Below are 23,129 nucleotides of genomic sequence, written 5' to 3'. Positions count from 1 at the left end.
TCTTATTTATTTTAAGATACCTGAATAATTGACTGAGCCAGCAGGTAGAGAGATGAAGTGAACTGCAGCGAGAAAACCGCAAAAATGCATATCTGTAACTTTCAGTAAACAAACACGTTGAATGTGTTTCCAACCGAATGCAGAAGATGTTAAAGTTCAACCAAGCTACAAACTCAGGATTTAGTCAGGATGAACTCAAGATTCACTCAGGATTAATTAGGATTTATCAAAATTATGCCATGATTAAATCAGGACGATGTCATGATTAATCACGATTAATTATCAGTGGTTGTTGCCATGGTAACACTGAGCCATTGTCTCCACAGGTCATTCCAGTAACCATGGCTACTGGGAGCAGCAGCACAAGCAGTTGCTGCAGAGTCTTCCGCCAGCGCTGCTGGAGGATTACGGCGAGGACTATGTGGTTGAAACCAAGGAGCTGTTCCATAGTTACGCCCGCCAGGCCAACCCCGACCTCAGCCCCGTCGTTGACACCATCGTCCAAGCGCTGCTGTCTCCGCAGCCACAGGCGCGTTACTTCGCGGGGCCCGGCGTCGGCCTCATGTACTTCATCAACACCTACTGCCCCTTCAGCATCAGCAACCGCTTCCTCCAGAAACTGTTTGTGAAGAAGAAGCTGATGCCGCGAGCTCTGAGGAAGCAGTCGGGCTTCGACCTCAGCCTCCACAACAACAACAACAACAACAATAACATCACCAAGGAGGACCAGCAAAAACTGCCACACATGTGAGACAGTTAAAGAGTCATCCGGCAGTGATAGAGGACCACATCTGTAATGCACTCATAGAGTTGTAATCTGTCCTTTTATATGTGCTGTTTTGAACTGTTGAAGGGATCATGGAGATGCACCAAACTGGTTTCTGTTTCTTTCTGTTTTGCCCCCCCCCCCCCTCCCCAGGTCAGGGGGGCAGGTTTGGTTGAGGTAGCAGCGAAGCCACAGGTCGATCAGCAAACATTTCACCTCTTTCAGCGAGATCAGCTGTACTGTACACACACCGAGTCACACATGTGCCTTCATCACACACCCAAAAAAACCAACAGAAGAGAAGCAGGAAGGTCAAAGGTCAGCAGAGCGACGCAGCGCTGCAGCAGCTCGATGACAGGAAGTTCAAGTTTGATTTATATACAAACAGACGGGATTAGTCAGGATCAGCTCATCATCACTTCAGACTGTGGAAAGTAAAGATGTGGTTTGTCTTTGATTCATCAATTACTGATCAGGACAATAATGATTAGATGTAAACATGCAGATGGGTTTTAAATCTTTATTTTGATACTTGGACCAATGATGTTGTTGTTCAAGCCAACTCCACCCGTGTGGCAGGTCAGGAGCTTTGAATGGAGCGAACCCAGTGAAACGAGCTGCTGCAGTGAGTCGCGCCCCCGTCCACCAGCGCACATATTTCACTTGTTCTAAACAATTTATTTAAAGATTTGTACATTTTTAAGCTCTGTGAACTTTTTAAGTCTTTGTTTTCTATGTCAGAGCAACAGGAACAGGAAGTACAGTGAATTTCAAAAGAAAAGCAAGCATTTACTTCAACTTGTTAGTTTTTTAATCTCAAAAAACCAAAATGTTTTATTTTAATTATTTGTTTTTACATTCATATCATGAACATCCTACTTCCTGTTGTGACACCTAACCGCCCAAATAAAAGCACAAAAGTGTAGAACAGTAAACAGGAAATGAAAGTGACCTCATCGATGAATATATTTTATAACTTAAAACCTTTTTCATGTCTGTAATGATAATATTATATGATGGACAGGATGTCTTTATGTAACTCTGCAACATTTCAGTTTGTTTTATTCATGAATGAAAAACAAGTTTGAAGAAAAGATTATTTTCATGGATCATAAATATTAATCAAACTGGTATCTTCCCCAGTTATAGTGGTGGTAATGTTTCCAGGTGAAGATTAACCATTTAACACACCAGATTATTATCATTCATATATTACTTCAAATTTGAGCCGTCGTGTTTCAGTTATATGAAAGTAATTTATCTATCATCACATTTATTTTCTGCTTTCAGGACATCAGATACTGAGGTTATAAACACTAAACCTCACTTTGCTGCAGAAACACTCACAGGCTTCTCTTCTACACACTGAGTTTATCGTCATATTCAGGATCTTTGAATGTTCATCTTGTGTATTTGAGTATTTTTTAAAAACCTTTTATGATTAAATATATGAAATAAATGAAGCGTGTAGCAACAACTCTGAAATAAAATTCAAACCTCATCCTGGCAACTATATTCCAAATGAACAGCATATATTTACAGAACAAGTATATTTATTGTGATGTGAATATGATTCATAAATACACAACAATGTTAAAAAGGTGAATATTTTTGGAATATATTTGCACATGTTCAGTGAGTGTGATGTATTTCTGAGGTCTGTGGAAACACTGTCTGTCTCTCTTCGGATTCACCTCCAACTTCACTTCTTCTTCTTCTTCTTGTGTTTGAATCAAACTATTTATGGCATATTTTCTTTTATCATCACTTAAACTGTGAATTTTGTATAAAAAAATTAAAAATCAAAAGAAACAAAAACAATATGATGTAAAATGTTCACTTGGTTCATTCTTTGATAGAAATAAAGTTGACTTTTTCAGATGCTGTTTGTTCTTTCTTGCAGAATATGATCAGTAGATGGTTTGTCTGAAAACACAAATATGAAATAATAATACATCAAACACTGCTGGGTTGAAGATTAAATGATTATTATTGTAAAATAAGGAGAAAGCAAACACACAGACATCAGCACATCTCAACAAGCAAAGAACAAACTATTATAGTTTCTACAGGGAACAAAGAAATCATCTGTCATATATCAGCCTCATTTTACCCAACAGAAATGAGCATGGAGCAGAATGTATGCATAAGCACGTCTTACACTGGTCATGCAACCCAAAAGTCAGGCCTCAGGTCATAAATGATTTCCTGACACTTCACTATGATCCTCACACGCACGACTCTGAGCTTCTACCTTATTTGGATATAAGCCAAGGCAGAAGAAGATAACAACACACACAGCTACAAGACAAAAGCAGCAATCTCACATCCACAGTTATGGATCAAACTAATCATCTGATCCTTCTGCACTTTCAAAGGTTCATAACAGGGAGGAGTTGGGGGTTGGGAGGGGAGTCATGACCCTTTGGGCCCCCACCTGCAGCTATAAAGACTGTAGTTTGGTTTTTAGTTAGATTTATTTAGCAGAGAGGAAACAGAGAGGGGAATGCACTGCAGCAAAGGTCCCTTGCTGTAATCGAACCAGGGACACTGCCCTTACCTGGCATGCACCCTTAACCACTCAGCCACCAAGGCCCTCTATAAAGACTAGAGTTGGGTGTCAGCCTGGATGAACTAGTTGTAGGGATGTGGATCGTCATCTCCCCGGCAGGAGAGGAGATGGAGCTACTGGGAGGTGAAGTGGTGAATAGATATAGCTGGAAGCACCGGCGGGTGTAGAGATGCTCACTGTGAGATGAACTGATGAATCTGACTGTTGTTTGTGTTTATGCGACTCAGGTCCTTTGACACCTTGTGGGGATTTGGGGTACTGGAGCTGTTTCTGTGATCCATTTGGTCCTGATATAACCAGAGTGAGTGCTGTGTTTGCATTTTCAGCAGTAAGTCAGACTCATTCTCTGCCAGGGTTGTCCCTTGTCACTGATTCTGCTTTGGAGGGGTGGGGGGGCAGTTTGTGGACCCACTTTTTGCAGGCACGGGGACGGTTTGCTGCTGAATGTGAAGCAGTAGGGATGAGGGTCAGCACCTCTAAATCTGAGGCCATGATGCTCTGCTGCTCCCCTCTGGGTTGGGAGTGAGTTGCTGCCCCAAGTGAAGGATTTCAAGTATTTCAGGGTCTTATTATTCAGGCGGATTGGTGCAGCATCAGCAGTAACGTATTAATTAAACTCCTCCAGTGGAAAGTCATATGTACTGACTTCCTGCATATGACAGAAACTATATTTCAGAGCTACTGTTGAATGTATTTTATGAACATGAGAACCATGAGTTCAAAGTTCTCTAACAAAGAAAATACTGTACTTGAGTTCATTTAAATCCTTTATTAAATCAACGTTCAGCTCTTAGTTCCAAACAAGATTGACTCTGTTTTACCCAAATGTATTGAAAGCTGCTTATTGATGAGCCTCTACCTTTCAATCCGTTTGACATCATTCTCAGTAAGGCAGAATCATCAGCATACAACAAGAGCTTGTATTTCACAGCATATCGTTTATATACATAATAAATAAAAAAGGTCCTGAGTTCTTCCTGTAAGATAAGAAGTGAACCATTTTACAGCTGTAGGTTTAAAACAAACACACTGTTATTTTGACAGCAGTATGATTCACTGTGTGAAAAGCTTTTTGCAAATCGAGCAAAATCATGCCAACATATTTTCCTTTGGTAGAGTTTTATCTAACAAAGTCTTCAGTAGAGTAACTTCCTCTGAATCCAGACTGAAGCTCAGACAACAAAGTTTCTCTGATTCTTCTCAACCAGCCAAACACAAGATGTTCAAAACCTCAGACACGGTTGGTCAAATTGATTCTGGGCTGTAACTTCCAACATCTGCTTTACTAGTTTTCTTAAAAAATGGAGCAACCCCAGTGAGTTCACATTGGAATTTAACCTGGTTAATAGATTAATTTACCATGTGAGCAACAACAGCGGCACTATCTCTCTAAAACATGACAGGGATAAGACCCAAGTCAGTTGTTGTATTGATGGGTAACGCAGATAGTCACGTTCTTTCCACTGAGAGAGGACTTATCTCACGTTCATCAGGAACAACATTCTTTGTAAAAGACCATTATCTCCCTGAATCACAAGTAGGAAAGCAACCAAAATAGAAGCAATGGTTGTAAAATACTGGCAACCTTCCATTTATCAAAAAAGACATTATCCTCAATTACTAGTCCAATATTTCCAGAATTAATTTCATTTTTTCATTTCATTAATTTATTACTTCCCATAATCATTTTGGACTGATGTGAATGTTCAGCAACAGTATCCACATAAGGTTGGGATTTGCTTCCTCTGTCTAATATCTGGTAATTAATATATTTGTCATAGTCTGCATACAGTTGAATTGTGATTTCTTAAACTTTGCATTTGCTTCATTTAGTCTCCTTCACTGGAGCAACATCAAGTGCAGAAAATAAAAATCTCTTTAAAAAGAGACCAAACCTCTGTTGAAACACTGTGTAACTGTATAATGTTTTGTACATTTGACTCCAATAGTGAAATTATTTCTTGTAAGGATTCAAGTCAATATGAAGGACGCCTGATTGGGGTTGATTTCACACTCTGAGGCTAAAATCAAATCCAACATGGACTAATTATTTATAGACAGATTTAAACAAACGATAGAAGTTTGAAAATGATTTAACTTTTGTGTCGTCCGTCCGGCTCAAATTGGCCCTGTCTGTTTTTGTCTTTCCTCCTTTCCTCCTTTCCTTCCTTCCTTCCTTCCTTCCTTCCTTCCTTCCTTCCTTCCTTCCTTCCTTCCTTCCTTCCTTCCATCTGTCCTTCCTCCTTCCCTCCTTCTCTCTTTCTTTCCTTCCGCTCTCTTTCCTCCTTTCCTTTTTTCCTTCCTTCCTTCCTTCCTTCCTTCCTTCCTTCCTTCCTTCCTTCCTTCCTTCCCTCCTTCTCTCTTTCTTTCCTTCCTCTCTCTTTCCTCCCTTCCTTTTTTCCTTCCTCCACCCCCTTTCTTCCTTCCTTCCTCCCTTCCTTCTTTCCACTGTCCTTCTTTCCTTCCTTTCTCCCTTCCTCTTTTCCTTTATCCCTCCCTCCCTCCTTCCTTCTTTCCTCCCTCCCTCCTTGACTCGAGGACAACAGGAGGGTTAACTGAAGTCTTACAAGGAGGCAATCATAACTTTGTATTAAAACCACCCAAAGTTGGGCGCGCAGGTGGTCGAGTGGTTAAGAGCGCATGCCATGTACACAGCGGACCCCGGTTCGAGTCCCGGCCGGCGGACCTTTCTGCATGTCACACCCCCCTCTCTCTCCCGTAATTTCCTGTCTCTCTACTTTCAAATAAAGGCATCTATGCCAGAGAAAATCTTTTAAAAAAAAAATCACCCAAAGTTATATATTCCTTAATGCGGTTTGTTCTGTAACAGACGACAGAAATAACAGGTTTGGTGTTGTAGTAGCTCAGACCTGGAGGTCAGATTTAATGATAAATCACTCCTCATAAACAAGCTATCAATCAATGTTTCTGACACTGGGAGTTGTTTTATCTTCTCAATATTACACAATAAGATCCTTGCATTTCTGAGACTAATGGTGCTTTTTCACTGTACAGTTCCAGCACGACTCGACTCGGCTCGACTCGCCTCGGGTTTTTTGCGTTTCCACTAGGGTTAGTACCTGGTACCCGCTGCTCCATCAGGGATAGTACCTGGTACCTGCTGCTCCTCCATCAGGGATAGTACCTGGTACCCGCTGCTCCATCAGGGATAGTACCTGGTACCTGGTACTTTTTTAGTATCTGCTCTGCCGAGGTTCCAAGCGAGCCGAGCCGATACTAAATGTGACGTCAACAGACTGCCGGCCACTGATTGGTCAGAGAGTCACTGGAAGAGTCATGAGCCGTCCCACACAAGAATCAAACCCGGCATTTTTAAATACCAACAACAGCGTTACAGAGATTGGTTTCTCTTCTCTTGCTTTGTGTGAGACAGAAAGCCTCATACAGCAGCAAGTACACCATCGCCTCCATGTCCTCCATTGTTTATGTGTTTTGTGTTGCGTATAAAACAAAGTCACGGCAGTTTTGCGGAGCTGTGCTATGACGACCCCGGTCACGTTGAGTAGGTACTTTTTTGTAGTGGAAAAGGTTCCTGGTACCGTACCAAGGCGAGCCGAGGCAAGCCGAGTCGTGCTGGAACTGTGTTGTGGAAAAGTGCCATAAAATGAAATTCTCTGATTAAATAAATCATCAGGATTTTTCCCAGAATCGTCCTCAGAGCAACACGTTATCTGTTCTTATAAAACACATTTCCTTCAACAGATACTGTAATTGGAGCGGTCGAGTGGTCAGAGCGCATGCCACATAATTACAGCATCCTGGTCTGAATCCAGCCAGGAACCTTTGCTGCAGGTCATTCCCTTATCTCTCCCTGTTTCCTGTTTGCTCTCTAACTGTTACTATATAAATAAATCTTTTTCTAAAAAAAGATTCTGTCATTTAGCAGAAACATCCAAATACTGCAGAGTTTTGTTAATTACTGCAATTTCCTGAAGGGAGTAAATAAAAAACTGTTTAAAAAAAGGAAAAAATGATATAAATAGTAAAGAGGTGACAATGTTGGACGACCCAAAATAAAAGTCTTAAATTAAATAACAGATCATTCTTTAATTCTGTTCTGCTTTATTATGAGGATTGTGTTCTTGGTTTTGCTCTCGTGTCTCTCTTCTGTTTTTCTCTCCATTGTCCTCGTTAGTCCTGCTGCCTGTTTCTTCATCAGCCAATCAGCTGCCAGCCTGTCCTCATGTCTCGCTGCCACCTGTTCCTTGTTGTTTCATTAGTCCAGTTGGTATTTAAGTTCTGGTCTTCAGTTCAGTCTGGTTGGATCCTTCATTCAGTTCTGCTTTGTTGTGAATAAAATTGACTGATTCTTCGGTTCCTGCTGCACACAAACCACAGCACATGTTCTTCTTATTGGTCAATTATTACAAAAATAAACTTTTCTCCAACAAAAACCACAGCTGTGATTGGTTTATGGTTTATTGATGAATATGATTTGTTTCTCGCTCTGTTGGAGGAAATGTTTTTTCTCTTTCCTGACAACAGGAACAGAACAGCGTTTTCCTCATTATCATCTTCATCATCATCATTGTGACCTTTGACCCGGAGTAGTTTGAGCTTGTATTCAGCTCTTTAGTTGTAAAGTTTTTTTTATGAAGCTGAGGGACCATCATAGGACTGTCATTATTGTCTTTAATAATCAATTGATTGATCAGTGTATTAAATGTTGATCATTATTCCCTGAAGCCAAGTGAACATCAGATGACTCGTGTTGTCTGGAAAACTAGTAAATAATCACATGTGAGAGGCTGCTACCAGAGAGTTTAAAGTCCGTGTAAAGTAAGAATAAATATGTGTTCTGAGTTTAACATACCACAGAACAGTGTGTTGTTAACCACCCTGCCAAATTTGAATGATTAAAAAAATCGCCAAATATATGAAATCAGGCTTCAAAGTTGTGTAAAAGTCTGCCTATTTCTCTGCTCCCAAACGCTGTGGGAGTGGCCGCCGAGTCCGCTGAAGCCCCGCCCCCTACCAAGTGTCACCTGTCAATCAAAGTCACCTCTACCAGAAACATGGACGCTAGGTCTGAGAGCTTTCTGCTGCTAGCTCGGATGCTAACTCAGCGGCTAACTGGGCTAACTGGCTAACTGTAGACTGTAGTAGTAGTAGTGTGTGCTGAATGTATTTATACCTCTACAGCAGCAGGGCGGGTTTATGCTAAGCCTAGCTCCACAAATCTAAATGGTTGAAATGCTTTTTACACCTTTTTTAGAAATACATTTATGACCTATTTACTGTGTTTAGAAGAAAATGTCTGAATTCACTTTACACAGTCTTTAACTTAAAGCATGAATCACTTATTAAAATGGTGCCAATGAAAGGTTTCCCACATGACCAGAATAATGAGCATCATCCCATCATGCAGGGCCCCTTTCTGCTCAGGGGCCCCCTTGGTTAGTTTCACAGGTTTCCTGTATGCTGGATCCATCCATGGTTCCGGTTCACTGACATTTCAGCACATCTTACAAGATAGAATCTGTTATTTTGCAATTTTGCTTAAAAAATGATTGAGATGATTCATTTCTGTCAATCAATTAGTTGATTAAATGTTTGGATTGGGACTCATGCTGAGTCAAGAGAACCTGCAGTACTGTGAGACGGAAACAAGAGACACGTGTGATGGAAGAATCTAGTAGAAATTAAAAAATGAAAATGAACTCAGATGTCAGATGTTTGTGTTTTGGATAAAAAGCATCACAGTCAAGTTGATCCAAGCTGCTGAGTGATGTTGTTGGTCAGAGATACTAACAGCAGCTGATGATGCTGAGCTGATCTTTAGCTCATTAGATGTTCAGTTGGCTCCATCTAGTGGACTAATAGTAGAACTACATCATGTGATATCTGACACCGACTGGGTTTCTGCTACAGGTTAGACTGGTTTTGACGTCACTGATGTTGTTTAGATGTGGACTCTGAAGTTATGAGGATGTGACAGCGGCCTCAGATCAAATGCACACAGACAGCAGGACTGACGAGGGAGAATGAGCAGCTTCTTCTCTCCTGATGTTTCTCTACACATGAAGGTGGAAAGTGTCTGTAAGTTGACCTGAAGTGACTTCAGCAGGTGAGAATCCTACCAGAGAAATCTGTAAATGTCTGATGAACCATCAGTTTGATCACATTGTGTTGAATCACTGTTTGACTGGACAGTAGAAATGGAAATGGTTTCTGGATGATGATTGTCTGTTTCACTAGATTTATTTAATCCTTCAGGTTTTACAGAAGATTTAGATTCTTGATGATTTGTTTCTTTATGAGTTAAAGTAGAGCAGTTTGAGAATGATTTCCTTGTTTTACTGTTAGTTGTTTTCAGGTTAAACCAACAGCACTTTGATTGTCATCTGAGATCATATCAACAGTGAAAAATGAAGGGAATGTCAGAACTGGTCAGACAGGTTGAATCAACTTAACTGTGGTGTATTTTAATCCAAAACACAACCATCTTCCAACACTGAGACAGACTTGGTTTGACTGAAAGCTCTTTTACAGTCCATGTTGTGAACTGTCCCAGAGGCTGCAGAGTCCTCAGATGGACCTGCTCAGTGTGTCTGATGGGAAGAGCTGCTGCTTCACTGTTTTCTACAGTATTTGTGACATGTTAGAGAGACGAATGAGAACGAATGTGTCCTGTGATGAAACCTTGTTGTAGTGAGTGAGTGCAGCTCTCCCAGCAGCTGTTTCTCTGCTATGGATCAGTGTGAGGACAGAGAGGAGGGAGTCCTTCCCTTTAAAAGCTCTCTGTGTGGGGAACATGACAGCCAGACCAAAGCTCAGAGGTGAGATGAGGATCTCTAACTGTCCATCACTGTTCTCCACTCACATCACTCCACCATCATTATTCACACTCACTGTCACATCTGACACTCAACTACTGAATAATAAGTCACAATAACTCAGAATGAACTACTAACTTTGTGAGTTAACAAAGAGCTCAACCACTGATTAGTCAACTAATCAACTAAGATGAGACAGCATCTTTCATCAGATGACATTTTGATGAACAGGAGAACGTTTCTCATCCACTGTCTTCTTACTGATTTTCATTCTGCTTCTAAAACTTCAGCTGCTGACAGTCTGCTCAAAATTCATCTTTTTAAACTGATTTGTTGTTTGTTTGTATCAGGATGCAGCAGCAGAGAGCAGACTCTCCTGAACCCAGCTGTGTGTCCATGAAGAGTGACTGGTCTATGCCTCATCCTATTGTGTTTAAAGATGGAAAACCTGCTGATGGAAGGTAAGAATCTAATAATGGTTGGTTGGTTGTTTGGGCTGAATAAACCTCCTGTGTTATGTGGGGCGGAGCAGGTGAACCAGGCACAAACACCACAGACAGGTTCAATGGAAACAGCTTTAATGCTCAGAAACCAACAGACAGGCTTACAGACCATAAAGGGAAAGCAGTTCAAATAAGGTTGAAACCAGCAGGAACAGGTAACAAGAGGAACAGGAACAGACAGGAACAGCATCACAATCTAGTGTCTAGAATGAAAGAAAATGAGTGAGAGCAGAATATGTAGTGAGGAGCTGATGAGGGAATTACACAGTGGCAGCAGGTGAGCAGGTGGGTTTGAATCTGAAGGCAGGGACAGAAACAGACAGGACAACACAAACAGAGCTTCAACAGGAATCATGACAGTCGCCCCTCAAGGGACAGCTCCCAAATGTCCCTCCAGGCTGGTCAGGAGGGAGAAAACAAAGAGGAGAAAGAAGGCAGGACAGATGGGCAGGACCACTCTGGAGGCTCAGAGAGCAGCCCCTGAAACATTGGGGATCAAGGTGTCAACAAAACCACCATTGACTCTTATAGAGACGGAAGTCCTTTTGACACCAAAACGGTCGCCCCCTGGTGGCCTTTTGATAGAATGCAGTTTTAAGTTACTTCCGCGTTGGCCTCATTTCAGAGGACCGGAAGCCAAAATGTTGAATGTCCCTTCAAAATGTGACTTTTTTTCGGAGTCACCTAGCTCTCTCATAACTGCACATAGAAATGTGATTCGAATTTTAAAACGGAGGAAAACTTGTGCTCTCTCCAAATCACCAAACAGTTTTTACATAACATGTAAACTTTTCAAACTATGAGCAGTCAAACGAGGAGTGGAAATCACTTTTTCTTCAAAGTTAGAGTGGAAGCATCAGTTAGCTTGAGTGCGAGAAGCAGTCAAAAATAATCTTAATTTTTATTTTTAACTCGAGCTCACGGCCAAACCGTGAAAAGGAGACAAATAATTTTTTGTCAAAATGTAGACATAGGTGTTTGGATTCATAAAATGTGACATTGACAGGCGGGGTCTGCACAACATTTAAACGGGGGGGCCGAGACCGGCGGCAATACCGGTCTCGCTCCCCATTGACCCTAATGTAATCGTCTGTTTTTTTTCAAAAGAATCTCACTCTGTCTTCGCACTGAGCTTACGCGCTCATTTTAAGGAATATCTGAATAAAATAAACACTGTCAGAATCTGCCGGCTTCTGTGTCTCTCACGGTGTTTTCGGTTTTTGGGCAGGAGTTACGATTTTCTCACAGTTTGCAATTGTTCGGGACCTTGTCAGAAGCCAAATTCTGGGGCATTTTGAGAACTTTTCCAAGCAGATTCTCACACATTGCCGTAGCAACCGTAGGGCCTTAGCTGCCCTTAGCAACCTGTTGCTGGGCAGAAACTGAGCTACTTTTTTATGATTGGCTAATTCCTGTCTGACTGCTTTCCCAGTTAACCGAGCTAGCGGCCGAGCTAGTATTGATACTCTCTCTCTATATATATATATGAATTACATTGACACTCTCTCTTTTTATATATATAAATATATGGATTAAAATTGACACTCGTACTGCTCAAATGCAGGCAGGTGTGTGTGTGTGTGTCTGTGTGTGTTTGTACACACTGTGTTGTGTGCTAACACAGTATGTGTGAAGCATTAAGTGCTGTAGTGTAGTGCTTAGAGTTAGGGTTAGGGTTAGCTACTGCCTTGTGCTCTGTGTGCTACTCTCTGCTTACATCTACTGTTACACTTGATACTGACTAGTAAGATGTACTTAATACTGCAACTGTAAAAGAAACCAGAATATGATCAGGGTGACTTTTGAACACTGGAAATAAATCGTGTACTCATCCCGGCAGCAGCCCCGTGGCACTCAAATTATCACTGGAATTATCTAGTTCTATTTTATTGTCCACAATGTGGAAAATTGTCTTTGGCTTCACTGTAGTCAACATCAATTACAAATTAGAACACTATTAAAAATAGACCTAAGAATTAAGAAAACAATTAATGTATTGGATTAAAACAACAAACAATACAGGTTCTGTGCTTCTGGTACCGAAAAATTAGTAGCATTTACAGGAGTTCATTTTTTCATCATGACAGAACATCTTTAATAAGCTGAGTGCAGATTTGAGTCATTAAATGTCCTTAAACGTGATGTTTTCTCCACAGAGTTCAGCAGCAGAGCTCAGAGGTTCCCAGTGATCAGTCTGCACAACAGCATCAAACACAGCTGGACTCCATATTTATGGTGTGTACATGTACTAACACACCTTTTACTATTAACTACATCAACCACAGATGAAATACTAAAGTAGCATTCAGGTCCTAACAGTGTCCATGCTGCTCTGTTTAGACCAGCAGGCCTTCAGACTGACACATGAATCACATGTTGTGTTCTACCAGTTTAAATGAAATGTTCACTTTATCTTTCTGTTCCAGCTGCTGGAGGAGAACATCGTCACTTTTGTGAAGAACGAGCTGAAGAGAGTCCAGAGGGGTCTGAGTCAAGATGACCCAGAATGCTTAGAGAGTCAGAGTGAGGATGAGGAGGTGTTGGACGGTGAGGAGGAAGAGCAGAGGAAGAGCAGCAGGGAGGCATTTCTGAAGATCACACTGCACTTCCTGAGGAGAATGAAGCAGGAGGAGCTGGCTGAGCGTCTGCAGAGCAGTAAGAGGATTTTAACAGATTTAACATGATGGAGAGGAAATTGAGGCAACATGGGAGAGGTTTATATTTCAAACTGCTGTAAATATGCTGCACACATCTGCATCAGATCAGAGGCTGTTTGTCCTCCACTGATGAGCTGAATAAAACTACACAGACACACTTACATGTTCAGATTTCTAGACTTTCTGTAGGATCCACTCACTGATTTAATTTGTTGTTTGTTCATTCAGGAACTCTTGCTGCAAAGTGTCGACGTAAACTCAAGTCTAACCTGGAGAAGAAGTTCCAGTGTCTGTTTGAGGGAATTGCTAAAGCAGGAAACCCAACCCTTCTGAATCAGATCTACACACCGCTCTACATCACAGAGGGAGGGACTGCAGAGGTCAATGATGAACATGAGATCAGACAGATTGAAACAGCATCCAGGAAACCACACAGACCAGAAACAACAATCAGACAAGAAGACATCTTTGAAGTCTCACCTGGAAGAGATGAACCAATCAGAACAGTGATGACAAAGGGAGTGGCTGGCATTGGGAAAACAGTCTTAACACAGAAGTTCACTCTGGACTGGGCTGAAGACAAAGCCAACCAGGACATACACTTCACATTTCCATTCACTTTCAGAGAGCTGAATGTGCTGAAAGAGAAAAAGTACAGCTTGGTGGAACTTGTTCATCACTTCTTTACTGAAACCAAAGAAGCAGGAATCTGCAGGTTTGAAGAGTTCCAGGTTGTGTTCATCTTTGACGGTCTGGATGAGTGTCGACTTCCTCTGGACTTCCACAACAATGAGATCCTGACTGATGTTACAGAGTCCACCTCAGTGGATGTGCTGCTGACAAACCTCATCAGGGGGAAACTGCTTCCCTCTGCTCGCCTCTGGATAACCACACGACCTGCAGCAGCCAATCAGATCCCTCCTGAGTGTGTCGCCATGGTGACAGAGGTCAGAGGGTTCACTGACCCACAGAAGGAGGAGTACTTCAGGAAGAGATTCAGATATGAGGTGCACGCCAGCACCATCATCTCTCACATCAAGACATCACGAAGCCTCCACATCATGTGCCACATCCCAGTCTTCTGCTGGATCACCGCTACAGTTTTGGAGGATGTGTTGAAAAGCAGAGAGGGAGGAGAGCTGCCCAAGACCCTGACTGAGATGTACATCCACTTCCTGGTGCTTCAGTCCAAACTGAAGAACATCAAGTATGATGGAGGAGCTGAAACAGATCCACACTGGAGTCCAGAGAGCAGGAAGATGATTGAGTCTCTGGGAAAACTGGCTTTTGAGCAGCTGCAGAAAGGCAACCTGATCTTCTATGAATCAGACCTGACAGAGTGTGGCATCGATATCAGAGCAGCCTCAGTGTACTCAGGAGTGTTCACACAGGTCTTTAAAGAGGAGAGCGGGCTATACCAGGACAAGGTGTTCTGCTTCGTCCATCTGAGCCTTCAGGAGTTTCTGGCTGCTCTTCATGTCCATCTGACATTCGTCAAGTCTGGAGTCAATCTGCTGGAAGAAGAACAAACAACATCCAGGTGGTCTAAAGTCTTTAAAGATAAACCTGAACCAACAGGTTTCTACCAGAGTGCTGTGGACGAGGCCTTAAAGAGTCCAAATGGACACCTGGACTTGTTCCTCCGCTTCCTCCTGGGTCTTTCACTGCAGACCAATCAGACTCTCCTACGAGGTCTGCTGACACAAACAGGAAGTAGCTCACAGACCAATCAGGAAGCAGTCGAGTACATCAAGAAGAAGATCAGTGAGAATGTGTCTGCAGAGAGAAGCATCAATCTGTTCCACTGTCTGAATGAACTGAATGATCGTTCTCTAGTGGAGGAGATCCAACAGTACCTGAGATCAGGAAGTCTCTCCACAGGTAAACTGTCTCCTGCTCAGTGGTCAGCTCTGGTCTTCATCTTACTGTCATCAGAAAAAGATTTGGACGTGTTTGACCTGAAGAAATACTCTGCTTCAGAGGAGGCTCTTCTGAGGCTGCTGCCAGTGGTCAAAGCCTCCAACAAAGCTCTGTAGGTGCACACATAACTATCCAGATTAATGTAAATGGTAAATGGACTGTACTTATATAGCGCCTTTCTAGTCTTTTCGACCACGCAAAGCACTTTACACTACAACTCATTCACACATTCATACACTGATGCAGGGTGCCAACCTCCACATCAGGTGGAAGTTAACCATTTACACATATTCATACACCGTTGGCACAGCAATGTGTGCCCAAGCACATCGACATGTGGACTGGAGGAGCCGGGAATCGAACCACCTACTTCCTGAGCCACAGCAGCCCCGATGTAGTTTAATCTTTGCTCAATGAAGAAAAGTAATGTTTGCAATCCTTTTGTTCTGTTGATTCTTCTCCAGGTTGAGTGACTGTAAGCTCTCAGAGAGAAGCTGTGCAGCTCTGTCCTCAGTTCTCAGCTCCCAGTCCTCTTTTCTGAGAGATCTGGACCTGAGTAACAACAACCTGCAGGATTCAGGAGTGAAGCAGCTTTCTGCTGGACTGGAGAGTCCACACTGTGGACTGGAGACTCTCAGGTCAGTTTCATTACTGTGTATATAAAGTAATATTTTAGCGTCACCTAGTTTCTAATTTACTTGATACTAAAAAGATTTAGTGTACTGTCTGAACTGAAGTGTTTTCATATCAAGTTTACAGTAAATAAAGCTCCTTTCACACCAACATGTGAGTCAGGATATATGTTTCTGTCATTTATTCTTCAATTAAGTGTCAATGTGCATGAATTCATGAAAATCTAGTATAACATTTTTTTCCCTTCATATTGAATTATTAAAAACTCAATGAAAGAAAATCAGAAATATGATGGAAGATGTTAAATTTGTCAATTAAGTCACAGTGAATATAATTTCAATCTTCTAACTATCTAAATGTCAAACAATATTTAACTTTAAAGACATTTCTTCTGCCAAAGTAAAAACAGAATGGCATCAGATTAAACTCTGAGCTTCAGCAGTTGCAGCCTCCAGCAGGAACATGTGCTTTCTCTCCTTCTTCTAACCTAAAATGTATCTGCATGACACCAACATACAGCAGGGGGCGCTGAGTGTGAACATAAAGGCCTGAAGGACAAAATCCTGTTTATTGAGTTGAGAATGTTTTTAAGCTCATTAGATGAACTGTTGTGTGTGTTCAGTCTGTCAGGATGTCTGATCACAGAGGAAAGCTGTGCTTCTCTGGCCTCAGCTCTGAGCTCCAACCCCTCCCATCTGAGAGAGCTGGACCTGAGCTACAATCATCCAGGAGACTCAGGAGAGAAGCTTCTGTCTGCTGGACTGAAGGATCCACACTGGAGACTGGACACTCTCAGGTATGGACAGACAGGTAGACACTCTCAGGTATGGACAGACAGGTGGACACTCTCAGGTATGGACAGACAGGTGGACACTCTCAGGTATGGACAGACAGGTGGACACTCTCAGGTATGGATAGACAGGTGGACACTCTCAGGTATGGACAGATGGACAAACACTCTGACTAACTGAGGGACTCTGGTTCATGTTTAATGGTGGATATGAGTGAAGGTGTATGAAGCTGATTGTGTCTTTGTCTCTTCCTCCAGGATGGACCATGGTGGACTGCAGAGACTGAAACCTGGTCTGAGGAAGTGTGAGTGTGTTTTCAGTTTGATTCATGAGAACTTTGAGAAAAACTGGATGAAATATGTAAAAGAAGTGAAAAAAGTTCAAAATGTGTTTTGTTAGAAATGGGCGTGGCCTAAACTGACATTTATCTTGAACCAATGAATCCATGAAACAGAAATTTCCTTCTGTTCGTCAGTTCAGGAGTTAAAAGAGAAATGTTTTATAAATGTCCATATGGTGGCGCTACCTGCTCCAACATGTCCCTCATGTCTCTCCTGCAGATAAAGTTCATTCATTCATTCTGACTCAGCTGTTTGGAGCATTTGGACAAAAATTTGGACAAAAATGTGTTTGTAACAGATGACAGTTGGAGATGAAAATAACAGACTTGATGTGCAAAGACCTTCACTTTACACCAAACATGAATATTACTGAACTGTTGAATTTACAAACATCAGATGCAGCTGGAATCAAGTTTAACTCTGAATTTCCAAAAAGTCCACTGCACTCTGTATCTTCAAAGCTTTCAGTCACATTTCACGGTCTTCCTCAGTGATGGAGTGTCTCAGTTGTCATGGAGATGGTTTAAGTTTGAATGGTAAAATTTCAGTGATTGTCGGTAAAGTAGTTAATTAATCAACAGATGACAAACCTCAGCTGTATTGTGTCTCATCTCTCCATCAGATGCCTGTGAACTGGAACTGGATCCAAACACAATGAACAGAAAACTCAAACTGTCTGATAACAACAGGAAGGTGACACATGTGGAGCATCAGTCATATCCTGATCATCCAGACAGATTTGACTCCTGTCCTCAGCTGATGTGTAGAAATGTTCTGACTGGTCGCTGTTACTGGGAGGTCGAGTGGAGAGGAGACGTTGATATATCAGTGAGTTACAGAGGAATCAGAAGGAAAGGACGCAGTTATGACTGTTTGTTTGGAAGGAATGATCAGTCCTGGAGTCTGAACTGCTCTGTTGGTCGTTTCTCTGTCTGTCACAATAAGACAGAAATATTCATCTCCCCCTCTGTCTCTAACAGAGTAGCAGTGTATGTGGACTGTCCTGCTGGCACTCTGTCCTTCTACAGAGTCTCCTCTGACACACTGATCCACCTCCACACCTTCAACACCGCATTCACTGAACCTCTGTATGCTGGGTTTACAGTCTTCTCTTATTCCTCAGTCTCTCTGTGTCCTCTGTAAGGCAAGGCAAGTTTATTTGTATAGCACAATTCATACACTGGGCAACTCAAAGTGCTTTACAAAAGCTAAAAACACATAAAAAATACAACGATTATTTATTGTTGAGCAAAGAAAGGATCTATTGATAGAAGTTAAAAGAAAAAAGAAAACACAAGTAGATAAATAAGTAAACATTAGAATAAAAACAGATAAGGTCTAAAGTAAAAAATAAAACAAAATAGGAGCAATAAAAACCAGCAAGTAGGTATTCAATTTAAGAGAATGCTGCAGTAAACAATAAAGTCCTGATTTAAAATAGCTGACAGTTTTAGCAGACCTCAGATCTACAGGAAGTTTGTTCCACAGATGAGGAGCAAAGTAACTGAATGCTGCCTCACTTCGTCTGACTCAACAGTTTGGTTCCAGATGACCTGAGGGGCCTGGATGCTTCGTTGGGAACTAATAGATCTAGCATGTATTTTGGTCCAAGACAGTTCAGTGTTTTGTAGACCAGCAATAAGATTTTAAAATCTATCCATTGACTCATAGGAAGCCAGTGTAGTGATCTGAGGAGCGGTGTAATATGGTCCAGTTTCCTGGTGTTTGTAAGGACTCTGAATCAGCTACATCTGATTGATCTTTTATTAAGACCTGTAAAAACACCATTACAGTAATCCAACCTACTGAAAATAAATGCATGAATAAGTTTTTCCATGTCTTGTTCGGACAGAAAACCCTTAATTCTAGCTATATTTTTCAGGTGGTAGTAGGCAGATTTGGTAATAAACTTTAGATGGTTGTTAAAGTTCAGGTCCGAGTCAATAATTACACCAAGATGTCTGGCTTGATTTGTAGCTGTCAATGACATGGAGCCAAGCTGAGCACTGATCTTTGACCTTTCACTTTTGGGGCCAAAAATAATCACCTCTGTCTTTTCTGCATTTAGCTGCAGAAAGTTCTGGTACATCCACTCATTGATTTGACAAATACAGTTACTCAATGAAAGTAAGGGACTGTAGTCGTGTGATGACACTGAAATATAGAGTCGTGTGTCATCTACATAGGTATGATAGAACATTTTGTAATGTTGCATAATCTGAGCTAGGCGTAACATATACATGTTGAATAGAAGCGGTCTGAGAATGGACCCTTGAGGAACCCCACATGTGATCTTAGTTCGCTCAGACTCATAGTTATCAATTGACACAAAATAGTCCCTATCTTGTAGGTAAGATTTGAACCATTGTAGCACAGTGCCAGTGAGTCCAGACTGAAATGTGTTAAAAAGATTGTTTTGCATCATAAAAGCATGAATTTGCTGGAAAACAACCCTTTCAATGATTTTCCCCAAAAATGGCAAGTTTGATATTGGCCTGTAGTTACTAATTTTTGTAGCATCCAGATTAGATTTTTTTAAAAGAGGTTTTATTACTGCAGTTTTCAAGGCCTGGGGAAACTGGCCTGCTTGAAGAAAAGTATTTATTTTCTGCAATACATCCGGAGCTATGCAATTAAAAACTTTTTGTAGGCAGAATATCAAGGCAGCATGTCGTGGGTTTTAACTGTGAAACCATTTCTGTTAGAATCGTATAATCTAGGAGGCTAAAATGCGCTAGATTAACAAGGGGACAGGTTATCATTCCTGAGCTGGAGCTACACACTGTTTGTCTTATCCCTAATATTTTATCTGGCTGCAAAGTCATTGCATGACTTGGTGGACAGCAGTTCTGTCTACTACAGAAAAAACGGTGCAGGCTTTATTGCTGTTTCTATTGATAATCTCTGAGAAATATGATTGCCTTGCATTCTTCAATTCTTGATTATAGATGTGAAGACTCTCTCTATAAATGTTGTAGTGAACCTGGAGTTTGGTTTTTCGCCACCTGCGTTCTCCCTGTCTACATACTCTTTTTTGAGCTTTAACCAGTGTGGCGTTTCTCCAGGACGACTTTTTCTTTCCTGGCAAAATGTTGGTCTTGATTGCCGGCTGCACGTCACCTTCAACAGTGTGACCCATGTCTTCGACTCCCTGGAGCAAGCGGAGCTGTTTTACGAGGAACACATGAGAGACTCATGAAAGAGGGACAGCGAGCGAAATGTTCTCCGATCATGGGACTTAACGATCCCTTTTGGGACAATTATCTTTATTTGATCTTTTCTTGCTGGATTTTCTCGAGGTAAGGCACGACTACATTGTTGAAATGGAGCACAGACTATGAGTAGTACCACATATTACTCAATCCCACCTCCAGTTGAATGTGGACAGTGTTTAAGTAGCATGGCCAGCTGCGCTTCGTTTTGTGAGTCCTCTCACTTCCTAACTACCAACACAGCTGAAATAAACTCCACCTTCGCTTCCTATTATTCTAACCTCTATCAGTCTGAATCTCCTGCAAATAACTGAAAGTCCTCTACAGTTATGTTTATTGGGGCTTGGTCAGAGAAGATAATGGTGCTGATGGTTGATTCTGTAATTCTATACAGTATGGAGTTATTTACTAGAAAGAGGTCAATGTGAGAATATGATTTATGGAATTGTGAGTAGTAAGAATATTCTCTGTTGTGGGTTTCAAATCCAGCAGGAATCACTAAGTCCATAGTCAGATATGTAAGGCTTGAGTATGAGTCTATAGGAGTTTGGTTAAGTGGATCTGTCCAGGTGAGGGTTGTTACAGCCCTGCATGTTTGTGTTCGTGTTCTCTCTCTTTTTTTTGTTTGGTTCCCTCCTCTCCTGCCTCCGGCTCTGGCTCCTCCCACTCCTCCTGCTCCATCCCTGGTTCCTGATTGGTGCGGCTTCCTTCGGTGCGCTCCAATCCCCAGCCATCAATCAGAGTCGGACCTTTTAAATAATCTGCAGCCTGTCAGTCAGGGCGGATGGATCTTTGTGGCCAGTCCGCCTCGCCTTGCTGCTGCGCTATTGTGTTAAATTATGCTGTGATTTGTTTGAATATGGGTCAGGCTTACTTACTGTTAACACACACATTCATTAGATGTTTCTTTGTGTTAGTTCCACTAGGAGTAGGGGTGCTGCTCATCTTTTTGTATTATTGACAATAATCTGTACTAGAGGTTTAGGTAGGTTTTGTTCCTATTTTACTCTTATTACGTTACACAGATTCATTAGCTCTGTTTTAGGAGTCCTCTTTTGGTTCTATTCTTTTGTTTGTTTGAGAAGCATCAATCAGCCCTTGTTTTTGTTTCTGTAAACTTCCCTCTGCTTAGTGGTTTGAGTAACCCTTGATTAATAAATCATTTAATTTTAAACCTTAACGTCTGGTTTTTATGTTACTTCCTTCATTTAACGAGCTGGGTTGTAACAAGGGTTAAGTACCAGATTGAAATCATGGAATCATGGAATTTGGATATTTCTTCAAACAGTGAGTGGAAAAACGTGGGTGTGTCTGTATTTGGGGATTATATGTTCACTGTAGTTGTTAAACTATCTTTGCCAATTGTTTCATTAATGATGATGAATCTTCCTTCAGAGTCTGCTACTGTTGTTTATTAATGTATGGAGTCTTCTTGTTGATTAGAATTGGCTTGATTGATGCATTTTGCTGAGATTTTTTGTGATTCTATTGCAGTCAGATGGGTTTCCTGTAGGAGACATATGACAGAGTTTTGCTTTTGAAGGTGGTTGAGGGCTTTGGGTCTTTTAGCAGGAGAGATGAAAGCTCTTATATTCCAGGAGGTAAGTTTAATGGTCATTTCCTATTGTTTCCTATCCTAAATAAAGTGGTCATTATTTTAATTGTCCTGAGGTTGAGCAGTGGGAGTTTTGAATAAAGTCCTTCCCATTTTTATACAGGGACAACACAATGACGTTTATATGTGTGAGTGTAATGCTGGTGTGAAAATGTGTCGTGAAAATGTGTAAATTGAACACAATCTGGGTGTGTCAATCTGGACAGCTGTAAGATTGTTTAGCAGGTGCCTGAAGGGGGAGATGTGCTCTGGAGTAGCATTTGAGTGGGGGGTACAATTAAAGTACTTAAGTATTATGAGCTTGTTGTATCACATGGGTTACAGCCCAGTTGATCCAAGCTGCTGAGTGATGTTGTTGGTCAGAGATACTAACAGCAGCTGATGATGCTGAGCTGATCTTTAGCTCATTAGATGTTCAGTTGGCTCCATCTAGTGGACAGATAGTATAACTACATCATGTGATATCTGACACTGACTGGGTTTCTGCTACAGGTTAGACTGGTTTTGACGTCACTGATGTTTTTTAGATGTGGACTCTGAAGTTATGAGGAAGTGACAGCGTCCTCAGATCAAATGCACACAGACAGCAGGACTGACGAGGGAGAATGAGCAGCTTCTTCTCTCCTGATGTTTCTCTACACATGAAGGTGGAAAGTGTCTGTAAGTTGACCTGAAGTGACTTCAGCAGGTGAGAATCCTACCAGAGAAATCTGTAAATGTCTGATGAACCATCAGTTTGATCACATTGTGTTGAATCACTGTTTGACTGGACAGTAGAAATGTTTCTGATGATGATTGTCTGTTTCACTAGATTTATTTAATCCTTCAGGTTTTACAGAACATTTAGATTCTTGATGAATTGTTTTTTTATGAGTTAAAGGAGAAAAGTTTGAGAATGATTTCCTTGTTTTACTGTTAGTGGTTCTCAGGTTAAACCAGCAGCACTTTGATTGTCATCTGAGATCATATCATCAGTGAAAAATGTAGGGAGTGTCAGAACTGGACTGGTTTGACTGAAAGCTCTTTTACAGTCCATGTTGTGAACTGTCCCAGAGGCTGCAGAGTCCTCAGATGGACCTGCTCAGTGTGTCTGATGGGAAGAGCTGCTGCTTCACTGTTTTCTACAGTATTTGTAACATGTTAGAGAGACTAATGAGAACTAATGTGTCCTGTGATGAAACCTTGTTGTAGTGAGTGAGTGCTGCTCTCCCAGCAGCTGTTTCTCTGCTATGGATCAGTGTGAGGACAGAGAGGAGGGAGTCCCTCCCTCTAAAAGCTCTCTGTGTGGGGAACATGACAGCCAGACCAAAGCTCAGAGGTGA

The 23,129-nt window shown here is 41.5% G+C and overlaps 1 protein-coding gene across 1 annotated transcript in view; it reads left to right on the top strand.

Annotated features, from left to right (window-relative positions):
* hsd11b2 (hydroxysteroid (11-beta) dehydrogenase 2) overlaps nt 1-2,648 on the top strand; it is a 21,622-nt gene extending 18,974 nt beyond the window's left edge. Inside the window, exon 5 of the mRNA XM_062421428.1 lies at nt 327-2,648. Within this exon, the coding sequence (XP_062277412.1) occupies nt 327-751 (425 nt within the window). The 3' untranslated portion in view covers nt 752-2,648. The remainder of the gene's footprint in view (nt 1-326) is intronic.
* The last annotated feature ends 20,481 nt before the right edge of the window (nt 2,649-23,129 follow it).

The sequence above is a fragment of the Scomber scombrus genome, chromosome 1 (assembly GCF_963691925.1).
Source record: "Scomber scombrus chromosome 1, fScoSco1.1, whole genome shotgun sequence".
In the NCBI taxonomy this organism is placed as follows: Eukaryota; Metazoa; Chordata; class Actinopteri; order Scombriformes; family Scombridae; genus Scomber; species Scomber scombrus.
This window is presented reverse-complemented; position numbering and strand designations above follow the sequence as displayed.